At 38.0% G+C, this 27,433-nt stretch overlaps 1 protein-coding gene across 1 annotated transcript; it reads left to right on the top strand.

The window, feature by feature from the left end:
• The first annotated feature begins 624 nt into the window (after positions 1–624).
• LOC111868247 lies at positions 625–25,584 on the top strand. The gene is made up of 12 exons (XM_023858724.2): positions 625–770; positions 1,064–1,221; positions 4,868–5,027; positions 9,952–10,074; positions 10,196–10,409; positions 13,334–13,495; positions 13,936–14,063; positions 15,191–15,300; positions 15,767–16,742; positions 21,461–21,620; positions 23,431–23,589; positions 24,899–25,584. Exons 2-12 carry the CDS (start codon positions 1,082–1,084, stop codon positions 24,976–24,978), a joined length of 2,412 nt encoding a protein of 803 aa, XP_023714492.1. The 5' UTR covers positions 625–770; positions 1,064–1,081; the 3' UTR covers positions 24,979–25,584.
• The last annotated feature ends 1,849 nt before the right edge of the window (positions 25,585–27,433 follow it).

Here is a 27,433-nt window from a genome sequence, read left to right on the forward strand (position 1 = left end):
CATATTGAAATCATTGTAAATACCAAGCTGTACATAATTTCTTGTATATTTTTCTGAACATGATTTTCAATATAAGATTACACAGTTATATCTTAAGAAACTGGATATCTTCTTGAATGAAAACACATCCCCTCATCTTAATTATGAATTATGAATTATCACGCTTCGTAGGATAATGGCTTCGAATTTAATTTTCAGTTATAATTCTGAAAGGAAGTTAGAACCAAGTGTTGTATCAAATTTTCATTCAGAATCTTTGGTTCATTGTGTTTTTGTGTGCTTAAGTAAGCATTAGGCCAACGGTGGGTGTGAAATTATAAAGAACATAACTGAACCTGCCCTTGTACACATAAATATTTACAATTGGAGTACTAAATTGTTTTGAAACATTGAGGTTTCGTTCTACTGCATTCTTATTCATAAGTCCTAGTAGTGGAAAGTGGCATTTGGAATAGCAGAGTACGTTATAACCGACAGAAATATGATGCCGGCCCAGCAGTTGAAAATGTGAATTTCCGATTCCGAGCTTGCAAGAAGAAATGTGTACATTGGGAATAGATGGCAGTGAAATTTGGATGATCCAAGGCTGCGACCGGCAGTGATAGTGTGTGCTTCCATCCATTGCCGTTTCACACGGTGCTTTGAATTTCAGATTTGGTTAGGACGACTTGAACGACTTAGAAGTAGTCTGTGTAGCAATGTGGTTATTCCATTAGGGTGCACGAAGTCCGTAGTTAACCTCGAAATTCTGAATTAGGCAGCTTTCTCTGGTGAGTGAAGAACAGAAATTTCAGTACGATAAAAGAGGTTAATCTATATTTGGATGTATCTAATTATATTGAAATAATCTCAAATCCTATATCAAATTCCCTGTTTACGTTGCCATGGAGACAGTTACCAGAAATTTATTGTTTACTAGAACAAATTCTGCTGGATATGGAAATTTATGTGTGAATGAAAGTAACATTACTTTTATTCTTTTAATACATAAGGTTATGTGTAACTGTTTGTATGCATGCAGAACTCCCCTGTACTACACTAATCGTATTTATACATTTTACAGGCATCGAAAAATTATAGCATGATTGAACAGGAAGAGCTTATGAAAAGTAAGAAATCACTGTTGAAGAAATACGAAATTCCAATCGACCACATTTCATTCGAATACGTAGAAAAATGCAACGATCGGAAGGAACTGGAAAAAATCGTGAAAATACTGAGGCAAGATACAAGCTAGTTATTCGTTTTTTTCATTAAAAATAATTCAGAATCCATATCACATTTTTGTTCGTTGTTTTAGTTTGTTTACACTGCCTTTTCAGCAAGGAAGAGTTTTACTCTTTGGGGATGATGCCTACTTGTAGTTTAATTTTAAGCATCGTTTAGTTTTAATGGAAGATGAGGTTCACCATAAAGCTACAGTTAATATGTTGTAGAAGTTCGAATTTTAAATGGTACCAGGCATACCAAATCACTCAATTTTACATGATTATCACTATATTGTAAATATACCTTTATACTCTTCACTACATAGGTTATACGATGGGGTACCCAAAAGAAACCGAACTAATTTTTTTGTGGGCAGAGCTTTTGTAGTACCGCGTTTTGCCGCTATGAGCGCATAGAGCTAACATTCCTGAGTCGATAAGCCGACTACCGTTGCTTCAGAAGGTAAGGACTGGTTTTGGCAGAGTTTATAGTGACAACTGTTTTGTGTGATGGTCGTTTTTGCAATGGCTGATTTTCGTGAACAGCGTGCCGCGGTGAAATTCTGCTTTTTGCTCGGGAAAAGTGGAACAGAAACTCTTGAAATGTTAAAAACGGTGTACAAGGACGATGCTATGGGGAAAACTCAAGTGTTTGAGGGGTTTCCCGTTTCAAAAATGGTGAAATGTCAATTGATGACAAACCTCGTTCTGGTCGTCCTTCCAAGGCCCGAACACATGAAAATGTTGAAAAAATTCGTGAAATCATCAAGGAAGATCGACGACGGACCATTGAAGAAATTGTGGAGCTGTCAGGAGTGATTTGGAGCTCAGCGGCCAGATTAGTGGCAGTCGGGTGACTGATTTTTCCATCATGACAATGCCCCTGCTCACACAGCCCTGTCTGTATGACAATTCTTGACCAAAAATGGTATGACCCCTGTTCCTCACCCTCCATACTCACCCGACCTTGCCCCGTGTGACTTTTTTTTGTTTCCTCGAATGAAACGAGACATGAAAGGAAAAAACGATGGAGGCGTTGTGAAGCATCTCAAAAGATGAATTTAGACAATGTTTTGAAAAATGGAATAAAAGACTAGACAAGTGTATTAGTGTAAGTGGAGAGTACTTTGAAAGGGATTGAAGGTTTGTGCTTAAAATTTGAATAAATAAGTTTAAAAAAAATAAGTTCGGTTTCTTTTGGGTACCCCCTCGTATATTGATTGATTGATTGATTTATTTCATCACTGTAGATCATTGTACATGATATAGGACAAGTCAAGTTAATTCTGAATATTAACAATTTAATATATGAGTAAGATTAAAATTACAATAGTTACAATTGTTTACAGTTGATTACAATTTAGAATTAGTTAGATATTCTTATTTGTGGAGAATTTGATGGAATGAAGATTGGCAGGGGAAACCGAAGTACTTGGAGGAAACCTGCTCCAGCGCCACTTTGTCCATCACAAATCCCACTTGCCCAGATCGCAGTAGTGTCACATTTGAGGATGTAAATTGGAGAAGTGATAATGGTCTATTTTAAGTACCCTCGCAACCTAGTAGTACTTAAGAAGGCCATGTAAACTCATTAGGAAAGTTGGCCTTTGGGCTGAGAATTAAATATGGTGCTTCCAGATATTATGCAGGACTACAAATTAATTTTAAGGTCATCTGAATAAACTTTTGATAGTAATATATGAAACAGACGTAAGTTTGTTGCTTTTTTAATCTTTTTGTAAGAGAGGTTCAGTTTGTTCACTTGTAACAGAATAACAGTGAGGACAGTAGTAATATAATAATTGATATTGTACACCTTACAAGATGGGGCACGTGCTAGTGTAGTTGGATGAGGTGTTATGCTCTAAGCCAGAAGGTTGTGGGTTCAATTTCCAATCAGGTCATTGGATTTTTCAGTTGACTTAATCCTTCCAGCTGCACTATGGCCCTGGGGTCAATTCAGCTTCTAACAGAAATAAGTACTAGAAATCTTCCTGGTGATAAAGGGCAGGCGGCGTGTAAGGCTGACAACTTTACCGCCATCTGTGAGCTGACTGGCTAGAAAATGTGGGAGCCTTGACATTTCACAACCCTGTGGGCCTCCGTGGCCTGTTACAGGGATAGCCTTACTTTTATTTTTACACATTACATGACTGTCACCGTTGTGGCCCTAGATTATGAAGTCCTTTGTGTCTCTTGCCACCATGAGTTTCTGTGAGCTTTTTCAGCTTTGGCGCAGTATATAATTTATATCACATTAAGCTCTTTATTAACACTATGGTGATATTACTATGTGTCATAGTTTATCTGCTGATTTGTATGTTCTTATTCACATAATAGAATCATAGTGTAAGTAGATACATAGACACTGTTGAAGTTCACAGAATGGGAAGGTTGTTTGATCTAGGAAGAACTTATGATAGATACACCCATGAATTGCAGACAGTTATACCTTTATGTGAATATAAAGTGTGTGACACATGTAAGAAGAAGATCCAGTACTTGTGGTCAGAATTGTGGGAGCAGTTGCTCAACCAGAGCAAACTTGTCACGTCAACATGACAGTGATATGAACGGTAGTATTTGCTATGAAAAGTATCCTGCAGTCATTAAGTAAAAGTTTTTAAATGATGTGTGAGCCGCCTACTAACATGAACAGAGTGGAAGATGTAGAGTATTCTGAAATAGGACTGGCTGAATTTGATATGACTACAATGATGACATATGTATCCAGAATATCCATTGATCTTTAATGGCTGTATACACGTGAATATATTTTCACCTAGACTATCTCCTGATCCAATGAGGTGGTATATCAGCATCATAACTAGGGCAGTTGTTATACCATAACATATTGCTCTGTTATCACTTTTTATATATAATTTAAGTTCTATTTAAAGTTCTCACAATCAATCAATTTATTTGTTCCAAGAATCCATATTTGGTAATACAACCTCTGGATATAGAAGAAGTCAGTAACTACATATTAATATAACATACATATCATACATGAGTCAACTATACTAAAAAACTTAACTTCCTACTGATTTCATACACATTAATCATACAGTACATCGTCCCACTTGTAACAATTCAATAACCAAAAGTAACCCTGCATCCAAATTTTTTTTTATAGATTAAGTGAGGACAAGATATTTGTCATAACATAAAACCATAACACACTCATTTAAGAATTAAAGGGACATAAATTCATCAATGGAATAAATGGAATGTTTCAACAGAAAGGATTTTAAATCCCCCTTAAAAGAGTTAAAATTTTTCTTTAATTTTGTCTGCTCAGGGATCTTATTATACAAGGCGATTCCCATATTTATCATGTTTTTTTAAAGAATTGTATTGCAATGATTTACAGCTGTGACGATGAAGATATCTGTTTTCTGGGATATGCTGTGTTCCAGTGAAAGTCAACTGATATTTCTGAGGAACATAACACCTCCATCTTTATGGTAAAAGCGTAAGCCAACTAAGAAACAAGCATGGAGCTGGCAGAATATGTTCCTCTGAAATGCTGGTTGACTTTCACCAGACTACATGGTCTTATATTCTTGAAAATGGAACTCTTTGCAGTTTATGTTGTTCGTCATGTTCTAAACATCCAACTTTCTAAAATCAGCTATTTGTTGACTTTTATGTGATAGATCAGGTGAAGAAGGGCATTTTCCACTGCTTACTCAATGCGCCGAAACTCGGCTCAGGCAAGTAGCTCCAGAGAGTCATGTTTTGCGAACTGAGGAGCCCACACTAACGAAATCAACGCTGGAACCTGACCATTGGGACAGGGTTTCTAATGAGATAGAGGTATGAGTGTGGACTTTGTGTTTCTGTGTATGCAAGCAGGTTAATTCTGAGACCGTTGCTGGTTGTTTCTGGTTTCTGTTAGGATAAAAAAATTATTCAGATGTGAGTGAGAAAATAATGAAGAAGTCGTATTGCTGTTTATTTTTACTCATATACTCAAAACTGATTTTGAGTGGACTCTGTTCAGGTTATATATCAGTTTTTCTTAACTGGTGTGACTCAACAGTGGGCTGAGTGGTGCATGAGGTCTTGAAAATATGAACATGCATCTGTGATTAATATAATACTAAAATATAAAGGAGACTTCCAGTTATCCAGTATTCAAGCAGTTGGAGTTCCAATCCAACCAGCAACATTTTCAAAGAAGATTTATAATTTCTGTATGATTTTTAGAAAAGGATATTTGTGATGTTCATGCCTTTATCTGCCACATGAAGTTCTCTTAACTGCCACTAACAGTGTTACCCATCGTCCTCCCTCACATAGCTGCCATTGTAGTAGAGGCCAGCTGAATTCGTGATTGGGTTACAATACATGTACCCAAAACCTTTCACCCGTTGTTCTTTTATGTCACAAAGGAAGATTTCCACACAATAACTGAAATAAAAATGTGTTGTTTTGTCTTTGAATTGGGGTTATCTAATAGGTTTTCTCATGCAAGCATGTTTCGTTTAATTGGCAGACTCTGTTCACCATACATGCTGGTTAACAGAGAGCATACTGCATATATTTGTAAAAATGTACTTCTTGCAAAAAGAGAAGCTTTATTTTTACTATGGTGGAATCATGGTTTGTTTGCAAAAAGACCTGTGGTATGTGAGATGCGGAAGGTTAAGACTCTCTGTGTCCTTGTGTGGATCACCATATAATGAATAAATTGTGATTTTGGAGGTAGGACCAGTCTGTTCTGAAGTTATAATCTGTAGTTTGGTTATTGTTATGGCCCAAATTTGAGATTGAAGAGGGTAGGGTATTACCCAAAAGCTAGAGACTTGCGAAAAGCGTTTCGCAGCTATTGCCGTAAATTGTAAACACCGGGACTGGCAATTAGGTTAAGAATGTGACTGCACAGCAGGTCTATGTAATCGCAGAGCAATAGCTTACCTCACTCGTTCACTGGATTTAATCGTAAGAGACTGCTTACGCAGCAATAAGACGCAAGGGGGTCCGCCCACAACCACCCATGAGAGCCAATGAGGAGGTGATTATGAGGATTGAGGACACTGAGGGGGAGTCACCTACCCTCTGTCGTCAACGCTGAATCAGCGAAAGAAAACCATAAATTAGGGAATTTCGGGGGATTTGAAACACGTTCTATCACAGAATATTCAATTGTCAGCCGAAGGCTCTCTTCAACATGGGTCTGACCAGCGGAGGTAGTGGGCCGGCATCTTGTACTACAGGTGGGTTTGTTTACGCATAATAGCCATGCTGATTGATAATATCGTTGTTTCATAGTATTGGTGATAACAGTGTTGTTGAGCTATTGAATGTGCAATTTCCAGTGTACCCAGTGAGCCCTGAGGGTAGGGACCAGGATCTTGTAAAAGCCTAGGATATTAGTCAGGCAATCAGTGATTTATAGTATATATATCAAGGTTAGGGTTAGTGTGTTGTAGTAAAGATAGTATGCGGGATTCAATACGTATAACCAAGGATAGATTGGGTTAAGAGGTATAGATCGTGTACTTATATGTCGGTGTCAAGGGTACACATAGGGTGTAGTGGTAACTATAGTATGTGGTAATTTAATATAGATATTTAAGGGTAGATCACGTTTCGAGGGAACTTTATGAAAGATAGTAGAATTGTATATAAGACGTAGTAAGAAATGTACAACTAGAAGATTTATGTTACACGAGGAGGGCTTGCATGGCCCATTAGATGAGTCCGAGAGAGAGAGAGAGGCTCCAGGCCTCCACCCCTGAAGGGGGAGAACGTAAAGAAGCAGAACGAGTAGTAAAGACTCTATGTAGTCAAGACTGAAGGACAGTCTTTGTAATATGTAAATAATGTAAATTATGTATATATATAATAATGTAAATAGACAGCTAGAATAGATAGGATAGGATGTACCGGGAGGTAATTCATATCTATAATCAACTTTCCCACCTCCAATCCCGATAATCCTGACCAAAGCGAGGGTTGAACTGACACAGGAGCAGTGGCAGCCGAAGACAAGAAAGACAAACAGGGATAGGCACCTGGCACACACGCAGAGTTAAGTAGCCTAGATACCAACGCCCCTTGCGATATGATGATAAAGTGTATTAATAAAGTATTAAGTCGCTACCTGTAAGCTACGGGAGGAGTGGTCAAGGAGCAAGGACTACCTGCCAGGGAGTAGTCCCCACGATTGAAAGGACAGAAAATAGATGGTGGCAGCTTTTACCGAGAAGGAACCCCGAACAGGAGAATCCTAGCTAAGGGTGAGCTAGGATGATTGTGATAACTCCTTACAGAGTAAGTGACGGTGGAGGCAAGGAAGGCTACCTACACGCCCCCCTGCGCCGCCAAGGCATTACAGTGGTGGCAGAGGCGGGCTGACTCCACGGCCCCCTACTTGCGGCGTAACAGTGGTGGCAGAGGAGGCTACCTCCATGCCCCCCTGCTCCACGGCATTACAGTTATAATTTATTATTAGCCTGTTATCTTACGGTAAGCTTCTGTGATATACATGTTGTCTGTGAATCCTTCCGTATTAACTTATGAATGCCTCAACCAGTCTTTATGAAACTTGGTATGTATATCATGAAACACTTCTCTGTAGCAACCAAATTATGCTTCCATGTCAACAATACCTGGTCCACCACTGGGCAACAGCCTGCATAACATGTCAGACAAGAATGGAAGAGTTACTGAGCAATGACTAGTGAATACAAAGAAGTCTTTATGTGTGCTGTAGTTCCGGTGGTCTTTAGAGTGTGTAAATCATTGAGACTGTTATAGTTACTTGTAATTATGAGTCATAAGCCTCAAGCAAATTCAATTATCAGTCCACTCCCCATGTCTAATCACAAACACATGACAGTATTTAGACTTAGAGGGTGTGAGAGCAGGACTAATAACTTCATGAAGAAAAGATAAATGTGCATAGGATGACAATTTTCTTATTAGTGATTTGACTTCCATAGTGTTTTTCATTGGGAAAGATAATTTATGACTCATTTTCATTTTGATGCTACTCATTCAGGGCTTAAGAGGTACAATTTAAATTCATTAGCCACTTAATTAGAATGATCAAGCCAAGGAGAATGAGGTGGGCAGGACATGTAGCATGAATGGGGGGAAGAGGAATGCATATAGCATATTGAAGGGAAAGGCAGAAGGAAAGTTACCACTGGGAAGACCATGGTGTAGGTGGGTGGACAATATTAAAATATAAGATTTGAGATATTTATGGCAGTGATTATGAAGAAAGCAGTCTTCGGGGATGTGGCGCCATGTAGATATTGTGTTAACCGACGTTTCGGAGAAATGTATCACCTCCATCTTCAGGGCTGAAGGAAAATAAGAAATCCGTGAGTAAACCAGCATGAGCAGATAATAACACTTTTTCTTCTACCTTGAAGATGAAGGCGATACGTTTCTCCAAATTGTCTGTTAACACAATATCTACAGGACACCACATCCCAGAAGACTGCTTTCTTCAATATTAAACTGGATCTTAGAGATAGGATGGTATGGATTGGATTGATGTGACTCAGGATAGGGACCAGTGGAGGACTCTTGTGAACACGGTAATGAACTTTTGGGTTCCATAAAATGCTGGAAAATTCTTGAGTAGCTGCAGATTTGGCTTCTTAAGAAGGGCTCAGCTCCATAAGTAACTAAATAAGTAACTTAAAATCCACTTGCCCATAGCATTACAGTTGGGTCTACAGGGTGTATCAAAACTCAACGACAAAACTTCAGGAACGGACTCCTCATATAGAGAGAAGAAAAATAGTGTATGACAACATGGGTCCGAAAATGCATAATTACAGAGTTATCCAAGCGTGTAATTTATGGAGTGCACGCCGACGCGTCCTGTTTGCCGGAATAAAAATGCAAGACACCGGCTACAATTATTACACAAGTAATCAAGTAAGCATCCTGTCAACAGCTGTACTTCATGCATGATGGTGCTCCCACACATTTCAGTCTGTCTGCTGGCAGGCACCTTAATGCACATTATCCTGGGCACTGGATAGGTAGAGGTGGACTGACTGCTTGGCCACCACGCTCTCCCGACTTAAACCCCCTAGACTTTTACCTGTGGGGACACTTAAAGTCTGTCGTGTTTTTGACTGCTGTTGCTGATGTACCAACTCTCCATGTGCTTATTGTGGCAGCCTGTCAGACAGTACACACTACACCGGGCATTTCTGATCGTGTGTGGCACTCCATGTGATTACGAGCGGAGGCCTGTATTCAGGCAGGAGGAGGTCACTTTGAACATTTCCTCTGATATGTGACCAGAGTGTTCCAGTTGGCGTTACAGACATATTCAGTGCAACATTGCAACAGTTCACTGACGTTACTAAAAGGTCGGATAACTCCGTAATTATGCATTTCCGTACGCATGTTGTCATACGCTTGTTTTCTTCTCTCTATATGAGGAGTCCGATCCTGAAGTTTTGATACATCCTGTATATAAATGTCTTTATGTATAGCCCATTGATATTGCCATTGTGCAATGTTTGAGAGAATCGGGGAGAGTTTGTGTTATGTCTTGCTGCCTTTTGTAGCCATACGGTGGTTACCCTGAGCATGCCATGACAATTTTGAGAGACTGTACTTGCCACTGGTTTCCATTAGCACATTTATGGCAAGGGGGTGAGTGTATTTTTTTAGTTCTGTTCCTGTTTCAATTACTTGCCTTAAAACCTTGGTTTTGGGTGTGAATATGTTGAGTCAGTTTTTATAACGTGTTACATGACAGGAATGGACTGGTGAAATGAGGACACGTGAGGAGGAACTGAAGAAAAGCAGCAGTATCTATAAGTCTTCAGATGATCTTCCAGCTGTTCGCAACGTAAAAATGAGCAAGATGCTGGGCTCTCATGTGAGTACACAGGATACTGATGTTGCTGCTGAAGTTATAGGATCACTGCATGCAAACGGTATTACAAAGGTTGGACCTGCTCTCAGCAATACTAATGTGGTTGTCATTTTTTCTGTGACAGAATGACAAGCAGGAGGCTGGGCCATCACGGATGAAGAGTGCAGTACCTCGAAATTACGCTGATTGGGATAAGTTTGATGTAGACAAGGAGCTCCTCAAGATGGAGTTGGAGGATGAGCGGAGGAAAGAACAGGCCATGAAGAAGAAAAGGCAACAAGAGAAAGAGAAGAAAAAGAACAAAAGAGATGAGGATGATACATTTTCAAATATAGCTGGTATGTTTTAATAAAGTCATTTCTTCAGAGGTAACACCGTATGCAATATGATTTAGAATCTGTTTTATAATCAGAGCAAGTCTTTTGCTGTAAACATCATAATGAATGTAAAAAAATATTATCAGTTAATTAAGATTTATAGCTGTAATTATTAAAACATAATCAGTCCATACTGGGAAGACAAAGTGCTGCATATTACCAGAGTCTTTTATGCATTCTTTGCATGAAATTTATGAATGAACATCTCATGGGAAGGTCATATCTAGAAACTAAATGGATTTTGTTACAGTTATGTGTGGGGAGGTTAACAGTAGAAGTTGGCAGGCAGTTTTATTTTTGGTCCATACTGATTCACTGTAACTTCTGCCTTACATTAACCTCGATTAAAACTATGAAGTTTCTGAAAACTGACTGAGTGTGAAAAGTTGGTTCATAACATAAAATTTAGGTGTCATTAAGGTTTCAGCTCTTCATGAATTAAATTATAATTTAATTCATAGGCATTAAATAGGCATTAAATAATTATTTAATGCCTATACCAGTGACAAAATCTGATTTATAAAATTTTATGACATTGCAGTGAAAATATCTTAATTACATCAGCGTTGTGTTTCAAGGAACTAAAGCAGATGATGGAAAGTGTTACATTGACAATTGTGTGTGTGGCTTGTAACTATAGACACAAAGGCATTTTATTGAGGTTCCATGTGTACAAAAGTTGCTCTTCTTTTTATTCATAGGTTATTTAAGGATTCTCTCAGTATTGAAAGGGTACAGCGTCAGATAGTAGGATGATGAGTTGGAAACGATTGGGGAGGAAACAGTCATAGTCTAATTGAGGGATTATTCTAACATTTGCCCGGAGCAGCTGAGGAAAACCATAAAACCTCACTCAGGATAGCTAGTGTCCCAGCCGAGATTGGAACCAAGCACCTCCTGAAATAAATCTGAAGTGTTACCTGTAGGCCTGCATGTTTTGTCAAAGTATAATGTGTCACTGAAGCTATGAAAATGGTTTCTGATTCCATGGTGACAGGTTATGCAGATTACTTAAAGAATTTTGCAGTTGTGTGAAAGTATGTTACATGGATAGGCTGAAAAGTAATGCACACATGCTTGTAGAGCGTGAACAAAAACAAATAGCAAGATCGGGCAAAAAGTACATTAAAGTACAATTCTTAAGTTTCAAAAGCATATATTTATTTTTCAACATAGTCACCGTTAAGGCTAACACATTTCTCCCAATGTGTAACAAGTTTTTTCATTCCGTCACTGAAAAATTCTTCCGGCTTTTCTCGAATCCAGGACTTGACAGCTGCCTTCACCTCATCGTCTGAAGCGTAATGATTACCCTTGAGGTCTCTCTTGAGTAGAGGAAAAAAATAAAAATCACAAAGCACAAAATCGGGGGAAAAAGGAGGGTGTGCAGTCGGTTCAAACTTCAGGTTTCGCAGAGCCTCTTCAGTTGCGCCCGAGGTGTGTGGATGAGCGTTGTCATGTCGCAAGATTATTGGAGCCAGGCTGCCTCTAACACGACAAACTCTACACCGGAGGTGTTTTAGAGTCTGTATGTACTGAGAAGAATTTACCGTTGCCCGTCATTCCAGAAAATCGTTCACATAAACTCGGTGAGCATCCCAAAACACAGTCAAAAGAAGTTTTTTGGCGGATGGTTGTGTTTTGAACTTTTTTGCCTGAGGAGAAGACAGATGTCAATATGCAGTGCTCTGTCTTTTCTCTTCTGGGTTGTAACAATGTACCCATGACTCGTCTCCTTCGTCACGGTAGCGCTGCAAAAGTTGCTCGCAGCATAATCGCCGCTGTTTGTTATCGTCTGTGAGACGGCGTGGTACCCATCATACACAGATTTTACGGTATCCCAATTGTTCAATAATGAAGCCGACACGTTCCTTGGATATTCCAATATCGTCTGCGATACGCTTTTGAGTGATTCGCTGGTCATTTTGAATCAAATTGTTGATGAGTTTGTGATGATTATCGTCTGTGGCAGTGATCAGACGTCCGCTCCGTGTTTCATCAAAAATTATGGCTTTTCCAGGCTCGCAACCACGAAATTTTATTACCCATCGATTTACAGTAGACCTATCAACAGCATCGTCACCATAAACAGCCTTTAAATGACGATGAATCTCAGTAGGAGTCACTTTTTCAGCAGTTAAAAATTCGATAACAGCACGCTGTTTAACTCGCGTTGACATAGCACTAGAACACGTCTCCATACTTCCACTTCTCGAAATACACTGGATAAACGCAACAACCACAAACCTGCGCATGCGTATTGAGGGGTAATGTTACTTCCACATGCCACCTGGCGCTCTTCTGAAGGTCATTTCATTCGCGCTCTACAAGCATGTGTGCATTGCTTTTCAGCCTACCTACATATTAGGAGAAAAATTTAAATCATTGTAATTGTTTCTTAAAAGAAGGTAATTCTGTCATTAATTCCTCTTCTCTTCCTTTTTAAGCCAATTCTTTCACATGGATGTTTTTAGATAACTGTGTAACTTTCTGGTAATGGGATGTGAAGCTTCAGTATTTTTATTACCAAAAACCACCAACTGGACACAGTTCTGTGCTGTTTCAGTCCATGAAGATTCTTATCATCTGGGAGGAGATGCCTTCTGGTCTGATGGATGTTTGCAGAAGTTTCAGATGAATATACTGACATTTTGAAAGAGGTTCCTTGAACAGAATTATGTAAATATTTCTTGTTTACCACTTGAATTACGTGTACAGTTCATAACATTTTTGATTTCATGGTGGTAACATTACTGGATAAGTTGTATAAATTATGAAGATCTTTATTAAGTCCCTAGTTGCCCACTTAAACATTTCCATTACTTTGTTGGCAGTATTTTTGAGATAAGTTCTTTTTATATTCATATAGATATGTTATGTTGCAGACAACCTCTCGGCCACAGAGAAGGAGTTCATGGCAGCACAGGAGAAGGATCGAGGCAATGAATATTACCGTTCTGGTGACTATGACCTGGCAGTGAAGCACTACACTTGCAGCATTTTGCTCTGCCCGACGCCAGCTGCTTATAATAATAGGGCAATAGCATGTGAGCGGAACCATTAGTCTCTGTTATAGTCATAAATGTTGCATTCTTAATCAGGCGAGAATCTTTTTACCACCATTTCAGAATTATGGTAGTATAGATGAGCATGAAATTATACTGGTCATTGCGGTGTTAAATATATGAATTGGAAAATTTGAGGACTTAGGTTCTCCATTCATTAATCTACATTCATTTAATGTATATTCAAAACTAAAAGCCTTATAACATCTCTGTAGCCTCCCAGGGATAGTGAATATGAACAGTTTTCACATGATAACAGCCTGTTGGCATAATCATTTATGTCGGTGAGTGTGATCTGTTCCATATTTAGTGACTTTTGAAACAGGAACCGAAAGTTTTGACAGAGATAGTAATATATGTTCTTTTCAGCTAATATTTGTTTCTTTAAATATCTCACCAAAATAATTTTTGTTTGAATTCAGACCTAAAGCTTCACAAGTTTGGAGCAGCACTTACAGATTGCAACCAGGTGTTGGAAGCAGACCCATTGAATGTAAAGGCTTTGCTTCGGCGGGGAACTGCACACCAGAACAGCAACAATTATGAACAGGTATATATTATTTTGTGACTGTATCTATTAGTTACAGAGGGAAATAAAAGGGCAGACTGGAAAGGTAACAAGTCTCTTCCAGATAAGTTGATTAGGTTGTTCAGAAGCTCGTAGAAGGAGTGGGTACTTTAATTAAGTGATTTTGAGTGATTTGAGCTGCAAGCAGCTACGTGCTAGCTAGGTGGAGCCAGAGAGATGTATAGTGTGTTGCAACTTATCGTGTTTTAAAAACATGTTAACACGTGAACGGTCCGCATGTTTAAAAGCGAAAAACCTTTTAGAGGGTGCACGGTCCGCAAAGTGTTAACATTCACCCAATTCAGAAAGTTCCAGAAGTCATGGCAGTTTGAAAGTTAGAAAAAGATGTACTAGAAATAATAGTTTTTAATGATAAGTTCTACGATAATGTAAATATAAAACTGAAATAAGTTTTATATGTTAATGAAACCTGTTGCAGAAACTTTTCATAGTGTCTGCCTGTGACTTGAAGGTACATTGGAGCTCAGTGTCACCAACTGCTGGAGTAATGTGAAATTTATAACTACTTTAATGATTGAAAAAGTTGAGTCTGTTAAGAAAACGTCTCTCTAGAGTCAGTGCTTTTATACATGCTAGACCCAAAAAAATTTATGAAATTTTTTCCATGTTGCATTCATGTTGACGGTCCATTTTACTACCTACTACCTTCAGAGTAATTCCTTCCCACTGTTACAAATTTCTGCCATACCACTGCTTGAAATACTCCTGCAGACATTTATCTGTGACCTTACTTGCCACTGTTGTAGCTTCTTTCACTTCTTCAGCTGACTGGAACCTGTATCCCTTCCAGAGGGCTTTCATTCTTGTGAACACACAGAAATCAGTAGAAGCTGGATCTGGAATCTAGGAAAGGTATAAAAGCAACGTGACTACTTTGCCGTACGAGACTAATATATTAGTGCACTGTCATGGTGGAGCAGTCACTCTGCAGATACCTAAATATGCAGATGCCGACGGCAGATCTTGCTGACGTACGGCAACTTCATCAATTATATCTCTGCAGTGATGTCAGATAATGTCCTGAACATGAGTAATAGAAGTTGTCTGCTGTGACCTAGCAAACTACTGACACTTTGACCTTATTCTAGGCTTTTGAAGATTTCTGCAAAGTTGTGGGGCTTGAACCAGATAACAAATTGGCAAAATCCCTTTCTGAACAGATGAAGAAAAAGTGTGGATCTAATCTGAAGAGTGTGAGGTGAGACATATTGATTCACTGAGTTTACGTTCCATAGCAAGTACTGTTATTCTGTATTTTAAATATTTAAAAATGGATCAAGTGTAAGATTATTGCTGTAAAATGCCATAACATGAAATTTCGTAACCTTGTAAAAGTTTATATGTACAAATATTTGAGTATTAAATCCATTTCTCATGACCCAAATTCATGCAGAAGTTGATCATTCCTTGGATATTATGTCAGAGAAAACCAAGAGCAAAACGTATCTTTTGATGAAAAACAATCAGAAATATCTGCTTAACGTAATTGCACAGGAAAGAATGACTGAGAACAGAGGTGTGCCTTATAGTGAAAACTGTACTGAAAAAATATGTGGTGGCCATCAGCCATGGGTCCTAAAATTCTGAAGTAGAATAATTGTTATATTGGTCACAGTTTAAGAAATCTTAAGTCTTTATGCCTGAAGTTATTATTTCTATTACAGAATGACTATTGAGGATGAACCTACTGGCTTTGTGTTTCCTGCACCACGACACAATGTGGCAGTAAATGAATGGGGCTTAGCAAAGACAATGTGCAGATGCAATGGCATTCCAGCCTGGTCATGCAGGACTGCTCCTAAATGTAGGATCTGTAAAAGGAAGCGAGCTGACCGAAGAACAGAGAAAGAGGAGGAAAGGCAGAAGATAAAACAAGCCACTGAAGATACATCTGAGATGGGTGAGGAAAGAGGCAGTATTGTTGTGAAGGTCACTCCTGCTGCTGATGATGGTAGAGATGAACAAAGTAATGAAAACATAAGCAGTGATCAGATGCAAATTGATGAGAAAGGAAGTGGGGATATATTGGCAACAGAGAAATCTATGGAGAATGTTGTCCAGGAAAATTCAGAACTGCCACTTCATAAGGACTTGATAAGTTCTGAACTTGATTCAAGGAAAGGAAGTAGAGAACTGAGAGAACAGAGGGTAGAACTTGAAAATATGTTAGAAATAAAAAAATTGAAAGATGCAGAAGGGAAAGCTTTTATGAGTAGAGATAATAATGTAGCGATGGAGAAAAGAGAAGGAGGGAATTTTGAGTCGGATAAGAAAGAAGTAAAGCAAACAACTTCTGAAGTAAAACTGAAACTTCCTTTAAGCAGTGACATCAGTACAGCCATGGAAACAGACAAGAGAGGGGATACAAGGGTAAACAAAAAAAATATAGGAAACGCGTCACTAGAAGCAAATAAATTGAAAAATGAAAAACTTTCAGTGGGTAACAGTAACAGCAGTAATGAAACAGTGCAGACAGAAGGAAATGAAGAGAAGAATACACCATCAGAAGCATCAGGATTAAAGGATACGAAGCAGAAAATTTCACCAGGCATTGGCAACACTGAACCACAGCAAACAAAAGTGAAGGTAGCTAACAAGTACAAAGTGAATGAGAGAACATCACGAGAGGTACCCATAGAGGTATGAATTCTTACCATATTATATAACTGTTACTTAGACCTGTTAGTGCGGCCTCTGTAGTCTAGGGGTAACGTTCCCACCTCGTGACTCAAGGTACGTGGGTTCAAACCCTGCGAATTTTTAAGGGCGGAAAAATTCAGGGAACAAGTCCTCCAGGAGGGACTTTAAGCCGTGTGTCCCGTGTCGTAGATTTACGGCACGTAAAAGATCCTCATGTCTCTAGGAGACCTCTGAGCAAAATTAGGCAAGTTTCCCGCCCATATAGTTTCCAATTCCTCCGGTAGATGGGGAAGTATCAGGGACCACTACCGGAGAGGGCTGACCTCGCTGGTAGAACGGGGCTGATAGCGAGCACCAGTACTGGAAGGGCATGGCGATTAGTTAGAAAATTAAAGGGGGATGCACAATAGATCAATAAATGGTCGCAGTGCATGGGGAAACCCACCCCCTCCGAATAATAATAATAACAACAACAACAACAACAATAATAATAATAATAATAGACCTGTTAGTTAGTTAGTTAGTTAGTTAGTTAGTTAGTTAGTTAGTTATTGGAGAGGGTGGGTTTCCCCATGCACTTAGACCAGTATTGGTCCATTGTGCTTCCCTCTATGATATTCTACCAGTCTCTATACCCTACCGATATTGGTGCGTACCATCAGTCCTGACCAAGCCAGCGAGTTCAGCCTCTACTGGCTTAGCGGTATCTATAATGCTTCCCCCATCTATCAGAGGCGTTAGAGACTACTGTTGGACGGGAAATGTCCTTGAATTTGGCTCAGTGACCTCCTTTATAGAGATATGAGGTTCTTTTACGTGCCGTAAAGCTATGACACAGGACCCACGGCTTAAAGTCCCTCCTGGAGGACTGGTTCCCTGAATTTTTCCGCCCTTAAAAATTCCATGACCTCCACTGGGTTTGAACCCGCGTACCACGAGTCATGAGGTGGGAACGTTACCTCTAGACTATGGAGGCCACTCCATAGACCTGTTAGTTGTTAGGTAAGCTGCACACCGGCATGCGTCAAGATTTGACAGTCAAGCCACGATGTCTGTGACATGACGCAAAGAAAGGAGCACAGTTGAAACGAATGAGATTATGAAAACCGCCGCACACCGGTCTGAGTCATGATGCTGACATCAGATTCATGCTGATGAATCACAAATGAAGCAAGTCTTAATGCTTGTCTCGACACAGTTGGTCTGCAGCCATCCTTAGTCTCACATGCAACTTGCTTTCTAAAATGTTTAAAAGTTTGAAAGGTTAAAATTTCTTCTACTGAAAATAAGTGATTTTAACTTTTATAACTTTTTAAAAAGAAGTTGCATGTGAAACAGCTAATGACTAACTGGAATAAATAAGTGATATGCGACAAGGTGCTATCATACAATATTATGTTTCATTTTATAGTAATTCAGTTCCATTTCAGTTATTCATTACATATTGCAGGTTATAGTGTAGAAAGCCATACAAGGACACTTCTATGGGAATAAGATCACTGAAGTTTCAAGTAGACCATAGTTCGTAGTTCCTGGTTTTAGGCTGCCTAAATTGACTAGGATATCTAATCATATATATTTCATTCATAGTGGATTTTGTGTTACTTGATAAAATACTAGATATAGGTCCCATTGAAGGAGGTAGTTTGTATTAATTTAATTTATATTTACTTTTGAAAGCATGAAGTACACTCTTCCATTGTTCCTTTAAGCCAGGAATTTTGTATGGTTCTTCTTGTGTCATAATTTTATCACATTTTTTCAAAATAGATGTGCTACCACATTTCCAGATACAGATGATATTGAACTTTTCAGTACATTTTATATGGAATTTCAGAGTTTGGCTTAATTTTATCTGCTAAGCCTGAAAGCCGTATTTTCACAGTTTATCACAGTCATGTGTGTTTGCTGTTATTGCTATTAGGGAGATCTGTGCATATGACATTGATGTTAGCAGCTATTTAGCTATTGTTTTGTTTTCATATGAAGGCTCAAGCACATCAGGAACATTGTATTATATACAAATTAGCACTGGAGGACTAGCTCTGAAGATTAATTGATAATACTAGCTTCATCAGTTTTAGTCTTAGTGCATCTGATATTCTTTCATCAAGAATATGTGAACTGTTTCAGAAAAGTTTAAATATGAGTGATTTAATATGTCATTCAGTTTGCACAGTCCAAAAAAAACTTTAAGAATGACATCACCTTTACTTTCGTATGCTTTTATTTTGAAAGTTGTGGTTAGGTGGAAAGGCGTTGTTTTGCATGAATAAAACCCCAGAACACAACGTAGTTGGTTTCAAATGTTGTGAATTATTTTCTTTCCCTAGAATGAACCCAAAATTTGTCAGGCAGATTAGAGAAACTGAAAATTTGTTATAAAAGATAAAATAATTCCATCCAGTGTGACTGGTGAAGTTTGTCTTACTTCAGTTCATAACACCCTTACATGTTTCGGTCCTTAGAGACCATCATCAGAGGGACATCGATACTGTTTGGAAACCACTATTACAATGGGTGTTCTGAATGTTAAAATATATATACGAGTTCATACAATGTTTACAATGCACAAATAGATACAAAATCCAAAGTTTTCACAACTACAGCGGCTGTCTTGATATATTAATTTTTTTAAAAAAACTGTTGTTATTTAAGTTAGAATTTATAAACCAAATAGGTTCGTCTCCTCCCTCTTATCACCTTTGCTGACGGGGGCAGAACTTGTGCCGCCTGTCTTTCTTGAGAAGAAGGTTCTTTGATGTCGTCCTGTGGTTGTTCGTGACATGCTGTCTTGTTTTTACTGGACGGAATTGTTTTATCTTTAATAATATTGTTAGTGTGACAGACCAGAATGAAACAAATGGAAATTTGTTATTAGAAAATAATAAATAACCTTAATTAGAATTCATTTTAATATAAATCCCCTTTTAATTTTAACATTTATTCGTGTTTTCTGTGAATGTATCTCAAAACAACCTATCTCGAACTTTGACCTTGAACATTTTTGGTTGTTTCAAATAGTATTCATACTTGAAGAACCATCCTTTAAATTACTGATGTCCATTCAAAACATCAGTAATCTTCTCCCAGATACACGGCTTCACTTCCCGAAAGACACTTAACATTCATATTCACCATTGCTAGAACCCAGATCTCACATGACAGATTTCTACTCTCTTTCAGCTAACGCAGTTCAAGATTTTCAAGATGAATATAAAAATAGTTTGTTATTCTGAAAGGAAATGTTAAATGTATTCACAGAACACACTGTGTCATGTGTTAGTGACTAGACACTGGGTTTTGAATCGATAATTGAATTTTTGAATGCTTGTAACTCATTATTGCAAATAACCATAGTTAGTTAGTTAGTTAGTTAGTTATTGGAGAGGGTGGGTTTCCCCATGCACTTAGACCAGTATTGGTCCATTGTGCTTCCCTCTATGATATTCTACCAGTCTCTATACCCTACTGATATTGGTGCGTACCATCAGTCCTGACCAAGCCAGCGAGTTCAGCCTCTACTGGCTTAGCGGTATCTATGATGCTTCCCCCATCTATCAGAGGTGTTAGAGACTACTGTTGGACGGGAAATGTCCTTGAATTTGGCTCAGTGACCTCCTTTATAGAGATATGAGGTGCTTTTACGTGCTGTAAAGCTATGACACGGGACCCACGGCTTAAAGTCCCTCCCGGAGGACTTGTTCCCCTGAATTATTCCGCCCTTAAAAATTCGACGACCTCCACCGGGTATTTGAACCCGCGTTCTACGAGTCATGAGGTGGGAATGTTACCTCTAGACTACGGAGGCCGCTCAAATAACCATAACAGTGTCACTGATTTACACACACTAAATCACAACTACAGCACACATGAAGCCTTCTGTTTGTTTACTAGTCGTTTACTAACAGTGCGATTCAAGACTGCTAACCACTGACTCCAGCCTCTGACTGACTGTTGACTCATGACTCAGCTGGTGTCCTTGTTATATAGTCTCAGCACAGAGTGCATAGAAAACAGTGCTTCAAGAATTCCTCCATTGTTGTGTGACATGTTAATTGAGCTGTTGCCTAGCGATGACGTGGGTGTTATTGATGTGGAAGTGTGTTTTGGTTGCCGTGGAAAAGTGTTTACCAGCTATTGCCTAATAATGGACGACATTCTTCTTAAACTACTCTGGCTTTCAACTGTCATGTCGCAATATGTGTGAATATTATGATGGCCGGACACATAAAGGCAGCTGTAAAATCAGCTCTAGAGCAAATATGTACATTATGTGCAGTGTCTGATACAGTTATTTTTGTCTCAATGAATTATTTCCTCTGTGTTTTAGATAAATCCAGAATTTTCTGTCAGGCACATGATTATGTTAATTGAGCTGTTGCCTAGCGATGGTCTGGGTATTGTTGATGTGGAAACGTGTTTTGGTTGCCGTGGAAAAGTGTTTACAGGACGTTGCCTAATAATGGACGACATTTTTCTTAAACTACTCTGGCTTTCAGCTGTCATGTCACAATGTGTGTGAATATTATGATGACCAGACACATAAAGGCAGCTGTAAAGTCAGCTCTAGAGGAAATGTACATTATATGCAGTGTCTGATACAGTTATTTTTGTCCCACTGAATTACTTCCTCTGTGTTTTAGATAAATTCAGAATTTTCTGTCAAGCACATGATTATGTAGTGTAATTTTTTCATCCTGCTTTTTGTTTTGCAGTGTAGTACAAAACAGTCAGCGCATGAGGAAGGCCAAAGTGTGAACATAATTACTTCTCCGTATGAGTTTATGAAGGTGTGGCAGGCTCTCAAGGGGAGCACAGATGTCTCTGGACATGCACAGGTGATGCGAGCTGTCCAGCCTGTAGACCTCCAAACTGGTGAGTATTTGTTTCTGTTGAACCTGAATTTGCAGTCCATTTTGCCCAAAATACGAAGTGTTCATATTTGGTGCTTTGTTCTTTCTGAACCATGTTAATGAACTGTGTATGTAGCGGCCCTTCACTTCTGGACCAATTACATTAAACTTGGTACAGTGAAATTCCATTTTTTTTTTATTGGTAGTGGGGTGGGGCTAAGTACCTTGTACTGCGGTCACTTCTGGCCTATTGTTCCAGCCCCAGATGATAGGTGAGGGTGATTGTGGAGCAGTTGGTGGAATGAAGATTGGCAGGGGAAACTGAAGTACTCAGAGAAAACCTGCTCCAGTGCCACTTTGTCCACCACAAATCCCACTTGACCAGACCCTGGCTTGAACCCAGGCCACCACGGTGGAAAGTCAGTGACTAACCACTTGAGCGAAATTCCATTTAGTGTTCATGCATTTAGTGAACTCCTTTATCTGGTGAATATTTCTTGTGGTCCCAGCCAAAGTCCCATATAAGCAATGTATTTTTTACCTGTATTTAGTGAATTTCAGTATAGTGAATAAACTGCATTTAAAGTAAGCAGTATTCAGTCTTTGTATATTGATTTAATGCTGCCAATTGTTGCTATCAGCTATAATCTTTAACAAGCGTGCATGAGTTTTGAATGTCATCAGTAGTGTTTCTTTTATTTATTGTTAGTTATGACGTTTATGAAAAGGAAGAATCTAATGGTTACCAAAAATTTTGAATTACAATTGGTAATTAGATGTAATTTTTGCATATCCCCTATTTAGTGAAATCCCCAATTTAAAGTAAGAAAAACCATTCTCCTAGAGATTTGTTACATAGGGATTTCACTGCATACTTTTTGATAACCTGGCTGTAGTATTGCAAATAATTGTTAGTTCAAGGTCTTTCCTTGGCTTATACCTCAAAATGATGGGAAGATTTGAGTGCCCTGGTTGCCTGGGGGTCTTTATTCCTGGGGGCTTGAGCTGCTGGTGTCACCCTTGTTGCACAGGATGAAGGATGTAAGCCAGACAGACAGTGGGCCTTGTCCTCCAAGTTGGGGGTTGGGCATGAGGCTAACAGCTTCATCTAAGAAAACAAAAAATGTTAGATACCTTCAGACTTTCCGAAGTTTAGAAGCTCATGGACTTAGAAGTTCATATTTAGAAAATATTTTAAAATTAATTATTTCCATTCTAAATTCCTTTTGATACAAACACATTGTAACTTCTTGTTCTTTTCATGCCACATAAATGCAATGTGAGCACATTATGGTTTTTAATGTAACAATAATCTGTAACTGTGATACATTTTTTGCCTGTTCGTGGAGTGGAAGGAGTATTCATATGTACTAAACTAGCATAATTTCAGACTTAATTACTATCCCTTTAATTTTTCATAGGGGCACGAGGTAGCATAGTTGGTTGAGGCACTACACTACAAGCAAGAAGGTCATGAGTTCAAGTCCCGATTAGGTCATTGGATTTTTTTTCAATTTACCTAATTCTTCCAGCCGCACTATGCCCCCTGAGGTCGACTCAACCTCTAACAGAAATGAGTACCAGGAATATTCTTGGGGGTAAAGGGCGGCCGGCGTGTAGGGCTGACCACTTTGCTGCCATCTATGAACCGATTGTCTAGAAAATGTGGGAACCTCAACATGTCACAACCTTATGGGCCTCCACGGCCTCTTACAAGGATACTTTTACTTTACTTTTTAATTTTTCGTGCTGCAGTAATACTCATTTCTTAATCACATGTATCTTGAAAGTGGCTCTTTCATTTCTGTATTTACACACTATATCTCTTATAGTTGTTGGAAATAAGCTGGATGGTCCTATGCTGAGTACCATTCTTCATTGCCTAGAGAAACATTTTGCACCTGAGTTGGCCCTGGAGTACCTGGAAAAACTTGTCTTGCTTCCCAGGTTCAACATAGCAGGGTCTTTTCTTGAATCCTCAGAAAAACAAGGTAATGCTGATCCGCACATTCTGAATACATGCTGCGCAGGTACTTTTCAGTTTACTTGGGTTTTATTTTTTTAATTATGCAGTTGTCATATTAACACTTTTTTAATTTATACTATCCTTGAAGAAAGCAGTCTGCTTTTACTGGTTCTCGCGGTCTCTTCGCTTGCAGTTTTCTTATATTTTTTCTTCTACCCTGAAGATGGAGGCGATACGTTCCTCCGAAACGTCGGTTAACACCACATATACACGGTGCCAAATCCTAGAAGACCGCTTTCTTCATAGTCACCACTGTGAAAGCCTCAAATCTTATATACTATCCTTTTTGTGGAATTACTATATCAGTTTGGATGTGTAATCAGACGCTATAAAACTTAAACTGTGAATGGCTTTATGGTAAGCAAAAGTTGCCTGTCCTTATCATTCACATCCCTTTAAAAAGAAAATTGTATAACTGGGGAAGATCTGGCTGCTACTTCTAGTGATGATTTATGGTCTGTAGTTTGTAGATGGTGTTTGATGTCAGAATGTCTGCCGTAGCATACTGTAAATTCTATGTTGTGGACATTCAACATGTTCATTACTCACTTTTTTTTTAAATGGCAGTCTTTTTTTCAATTCAGCACTAAATTTACACTTTTGTATTGGCATTTTACAGAGTAGTTAGTGAAAAATATTATGATAGAAAAATGTTTTCTCGTAAAATAAGTCTCAGTAAATGCCAAAATATGGTGACAGTCTCTAAGAAATTGAAAACCGGCATTCTGACATGCACAAGACCTTCATGCAACTGTTAAGGCAACAAAGTTCTTCACTGTCAAGGTTATGAAGGAGGGAGGCAACCTCTCCAATCACTGATAGGTACGTTTATCTCAAAAACGTCCATTACTGAGTCCCAAAAAATGCATATTGAAGTTTTCTTTGAGGATAAAAATTGTATGTAACTTCTTATGTATGTCCACATCATTTTGCAGGAGGTCCTTTGTTCAAATCACAACCACAACACTGGCTATTCAGACTGAAGTTTTTTTATGGCTTTCCTTAGTCTGTCTAGGCAAATATGGAATAGTACCTTGATCAGATCATGGCTGAATCCTTCCAAATTCTTTCCAATTCATTGCTCATCAGTTATCCTACCATTCGATGCTATGTAATCTAGATACTGACAATGTCATAAGAAAATAAAAATATGTAAAATGTTGGATCCTGTTTTTATCCCCTCAGAAGTACAGTAAGAGTAAGCCTTGTTATTTACACTGATGTTGTCTAAACAATTTGCTTCTCATATGTTCGTGTTATGGTGCGTGTTCCAGCTGTGCATCTTTTATTGAAGGAGCTACAAAATCTTGGCCATCACCCATCTGTTACCGTGTGGGAAGCTTTCCCCTGCTGATGTACAATTACACACATGAACACTTGGCTAAGGCCATGTGGGAAGTATTCATTTGCTGGTCTTCGGTTATTGCAATCAGTTCTTCACCGGAAACTGATCTCCTGTTGACTTATAGTTACAAGTAAATGATTGTCTAATTGTGGCTGTCTAAAAGGGACACACATTTTGATGTAAAGTTACAATTGAGTGTTGTTCATCTGACACATTTTATAAAGGATTTTATCTGCTGTTATGTATTACAAGAAAATATGACCTTTGCAAAAGTATTCATCTACCATTAATCAGCAGATGATACTGTGATGACCTTGTGATACACAGTTAACAAGGAATCGTTTTCATAGCATGCTATAGAAATGAGCCATGTAAAAGAAAGTACAATGTTTTGTTGAAAGCATTTGTGTCAGGTGACATCAAATCTTGCAAAATTTTAATTAAAAAATATGCTATTATGTGTTTTTCTTGATGTTAGCATATGTTTATGATTATTAATATTGATGCACTACTAATTATGTTTGTGTTGCTGTTTAGTTTAATTGTAAGGAAATTTATGCTTGAAAGAATTTCTGTGTAGTGTTTCATATTCTGGATTACAATGCCAAAGGTTCAGGAAGCCCATAAGATGTAGTCACTACAGTCATGCATGTTACCTCATTGTTTAGATCTGCCTATGTAATTAAATAATTATGACTGTAATATAAGAATAATGTGTTGAAGGAAACTTATATAAATAGGAAACTGTTCTGTTCATCAACATGATATAATAAGAAAATTAAGAGTGAGCAATTTCAAAAATGCAAAACTGCAATTTTTCAGTCTTGCTAAAATCATTGGTAGCAGGATAATAGCTATTTCATACAGTAAAATGGGGGGTGATAATATTTACCACTGAATAGTTGTCTTCGAAGTATGAATGTTTTAAATATAGTGCGGCCACATTTTATACAAATTTGAAGTGCGCGAAATAAAGAATATTGTCATGTGTAGGGTGGTACACACGATGAAAATGATGGATGATTGGATTTATTTGCACATTGGTTACAGTCTCTCTTAATCACATTTAATACAGAACTATCGCTCTTTCTGCACTTTACAGTTCACCTTTACACATGCACTAGGATCCTCAGTCTTTACTAGTCGTCACCTGGTAACGAAGTTAAAACATATATATAGGAATTAGTTTAACCATCAACACAACAAATATACTCACTTTTTAATGTTTTACAATTTGACTTTTATTCCTGCTACGTGTTTCGGTCATATAAGACCATCATCAGGCAGTTATATATAGTGATACGTATAGTTATTGACCTACCGATATGGATCCATATCAGTGCAACATGTATTATATACTAACATATTTTTTTTTTTACTCAGGTTGGTGGTACAATTAAAGTACAAAATACAAAATAAGTTAAAAGATAAAATAAAAAATATACTATATATCAAGATTTATAAAGTGTTGAATATATTATGGAATGTTAAAAATATTTAATACTATATTGTTAAAAATATTCCATAATATATTCAGCACTTTATAAATCTTGATATATAGTATATCTTTTATATTTAATCTTCTACTTTAATTGTAATGCAAACTTGAGGCAAAAAAATTCATGTTATTATATAATATGACATGTTGCACTGATATGGATCCGTATTAGTAGTTCAGTAACTGTACGTATTCCTATGCCTGATGATGGTCTTATATGACTGAAACATGTAGCAGGAATAAAAGTCGAATTGTAAAACATTAAAAAGTGAGTATCTTTTGTGTGTGACAGTTAACCTAATTCCTATATATATATCTGTGACACACAAGAGGATGCAATCAATTAAGAAGTTAAAACAGTCTCACTGTGACTAAATCTTCTAGTCACACACCAAGTCTTCACATGCCTACTTCTTATTCTTGTTTTATGATGAACCTTCTGTGGCTATATTCTACTGAGAACTCAAAACTAACTTGTAGCACTGTTCGTCTTTAAAAAACTCCTTTGCGTGGATCCCACAGAAAACAGTGTCTCCCTGGCTACAGTGTATTATTTATATACTGTTGTCATCCTCACATCCTACAGATAGCTAGTAAAACTTTCTCTAACACTAAAGACATGAAGCTTTGCTAAGGTCATTGATATAATATGCTGATAGTGCAAGTACATTAAAACACTTAGAGTACTAGCCATTCTTTAGGTGATGCTTTCCATTTTCTAATTGAGAATAGATTCATTTTGGTATATTTTTCTAACATTTTAAAAACTGTACTGGTTGCATGTATGACAACAGAGGCACTTAATTGTTACTGCATTTTCTTTATGTGTACTGTAAGGTCTTGATATTTCAGTCTTATTTCAAGTACCAGATGAAAACTGTCTGATGTGAATTATAATTATTCATTTCTCAACAGTTTCTTTTAATACATAAATTACATGATTAGGGTTTTACCATAGCTCTAGGA

Source organism: Cryptotermes secundus, unplaced genomic scaffold (assembly GCF_002891405.2).
Source record: "Cryptotermes secundus unplaced genomic scaffold, Csec_1.0 scaffold364, whole genome shotgun sequence".
NCBI lineage: Eukaryota > Metazoa > Arthropoda > Insecta > Blattodea > Kalotermitidae > Cryptotermes > Cryptotermes secundus.

What these genes read in the sequence shown, in the direction of transcription:
- LOC111868247 (XM_023858724.2), top strand. Translation starts at nt 1,082, where the DNA reads ATGATTGAACAGGAAGAGCTTATGAAAAGTAAGAAATCACTGTTGAAG. An exon ending in AAAATCGTGAAAATACTGAG is followed by an intron (nt 1,222 to 4,867) that starts GCAAGATACAAG and finishes TTTATGTGATAG; the next exon opens with ATCAGGTGAAGAAGGGCATT. An exon ending in GCAAGATGCTGGGCTCTCAT is followed by an intron (nt 10,075 to 10,195) that starts GTGAGTACACAG and finishes TTTCTGTGACAG; the next exon opens with AATGACAAGCAGGAGGCTGG.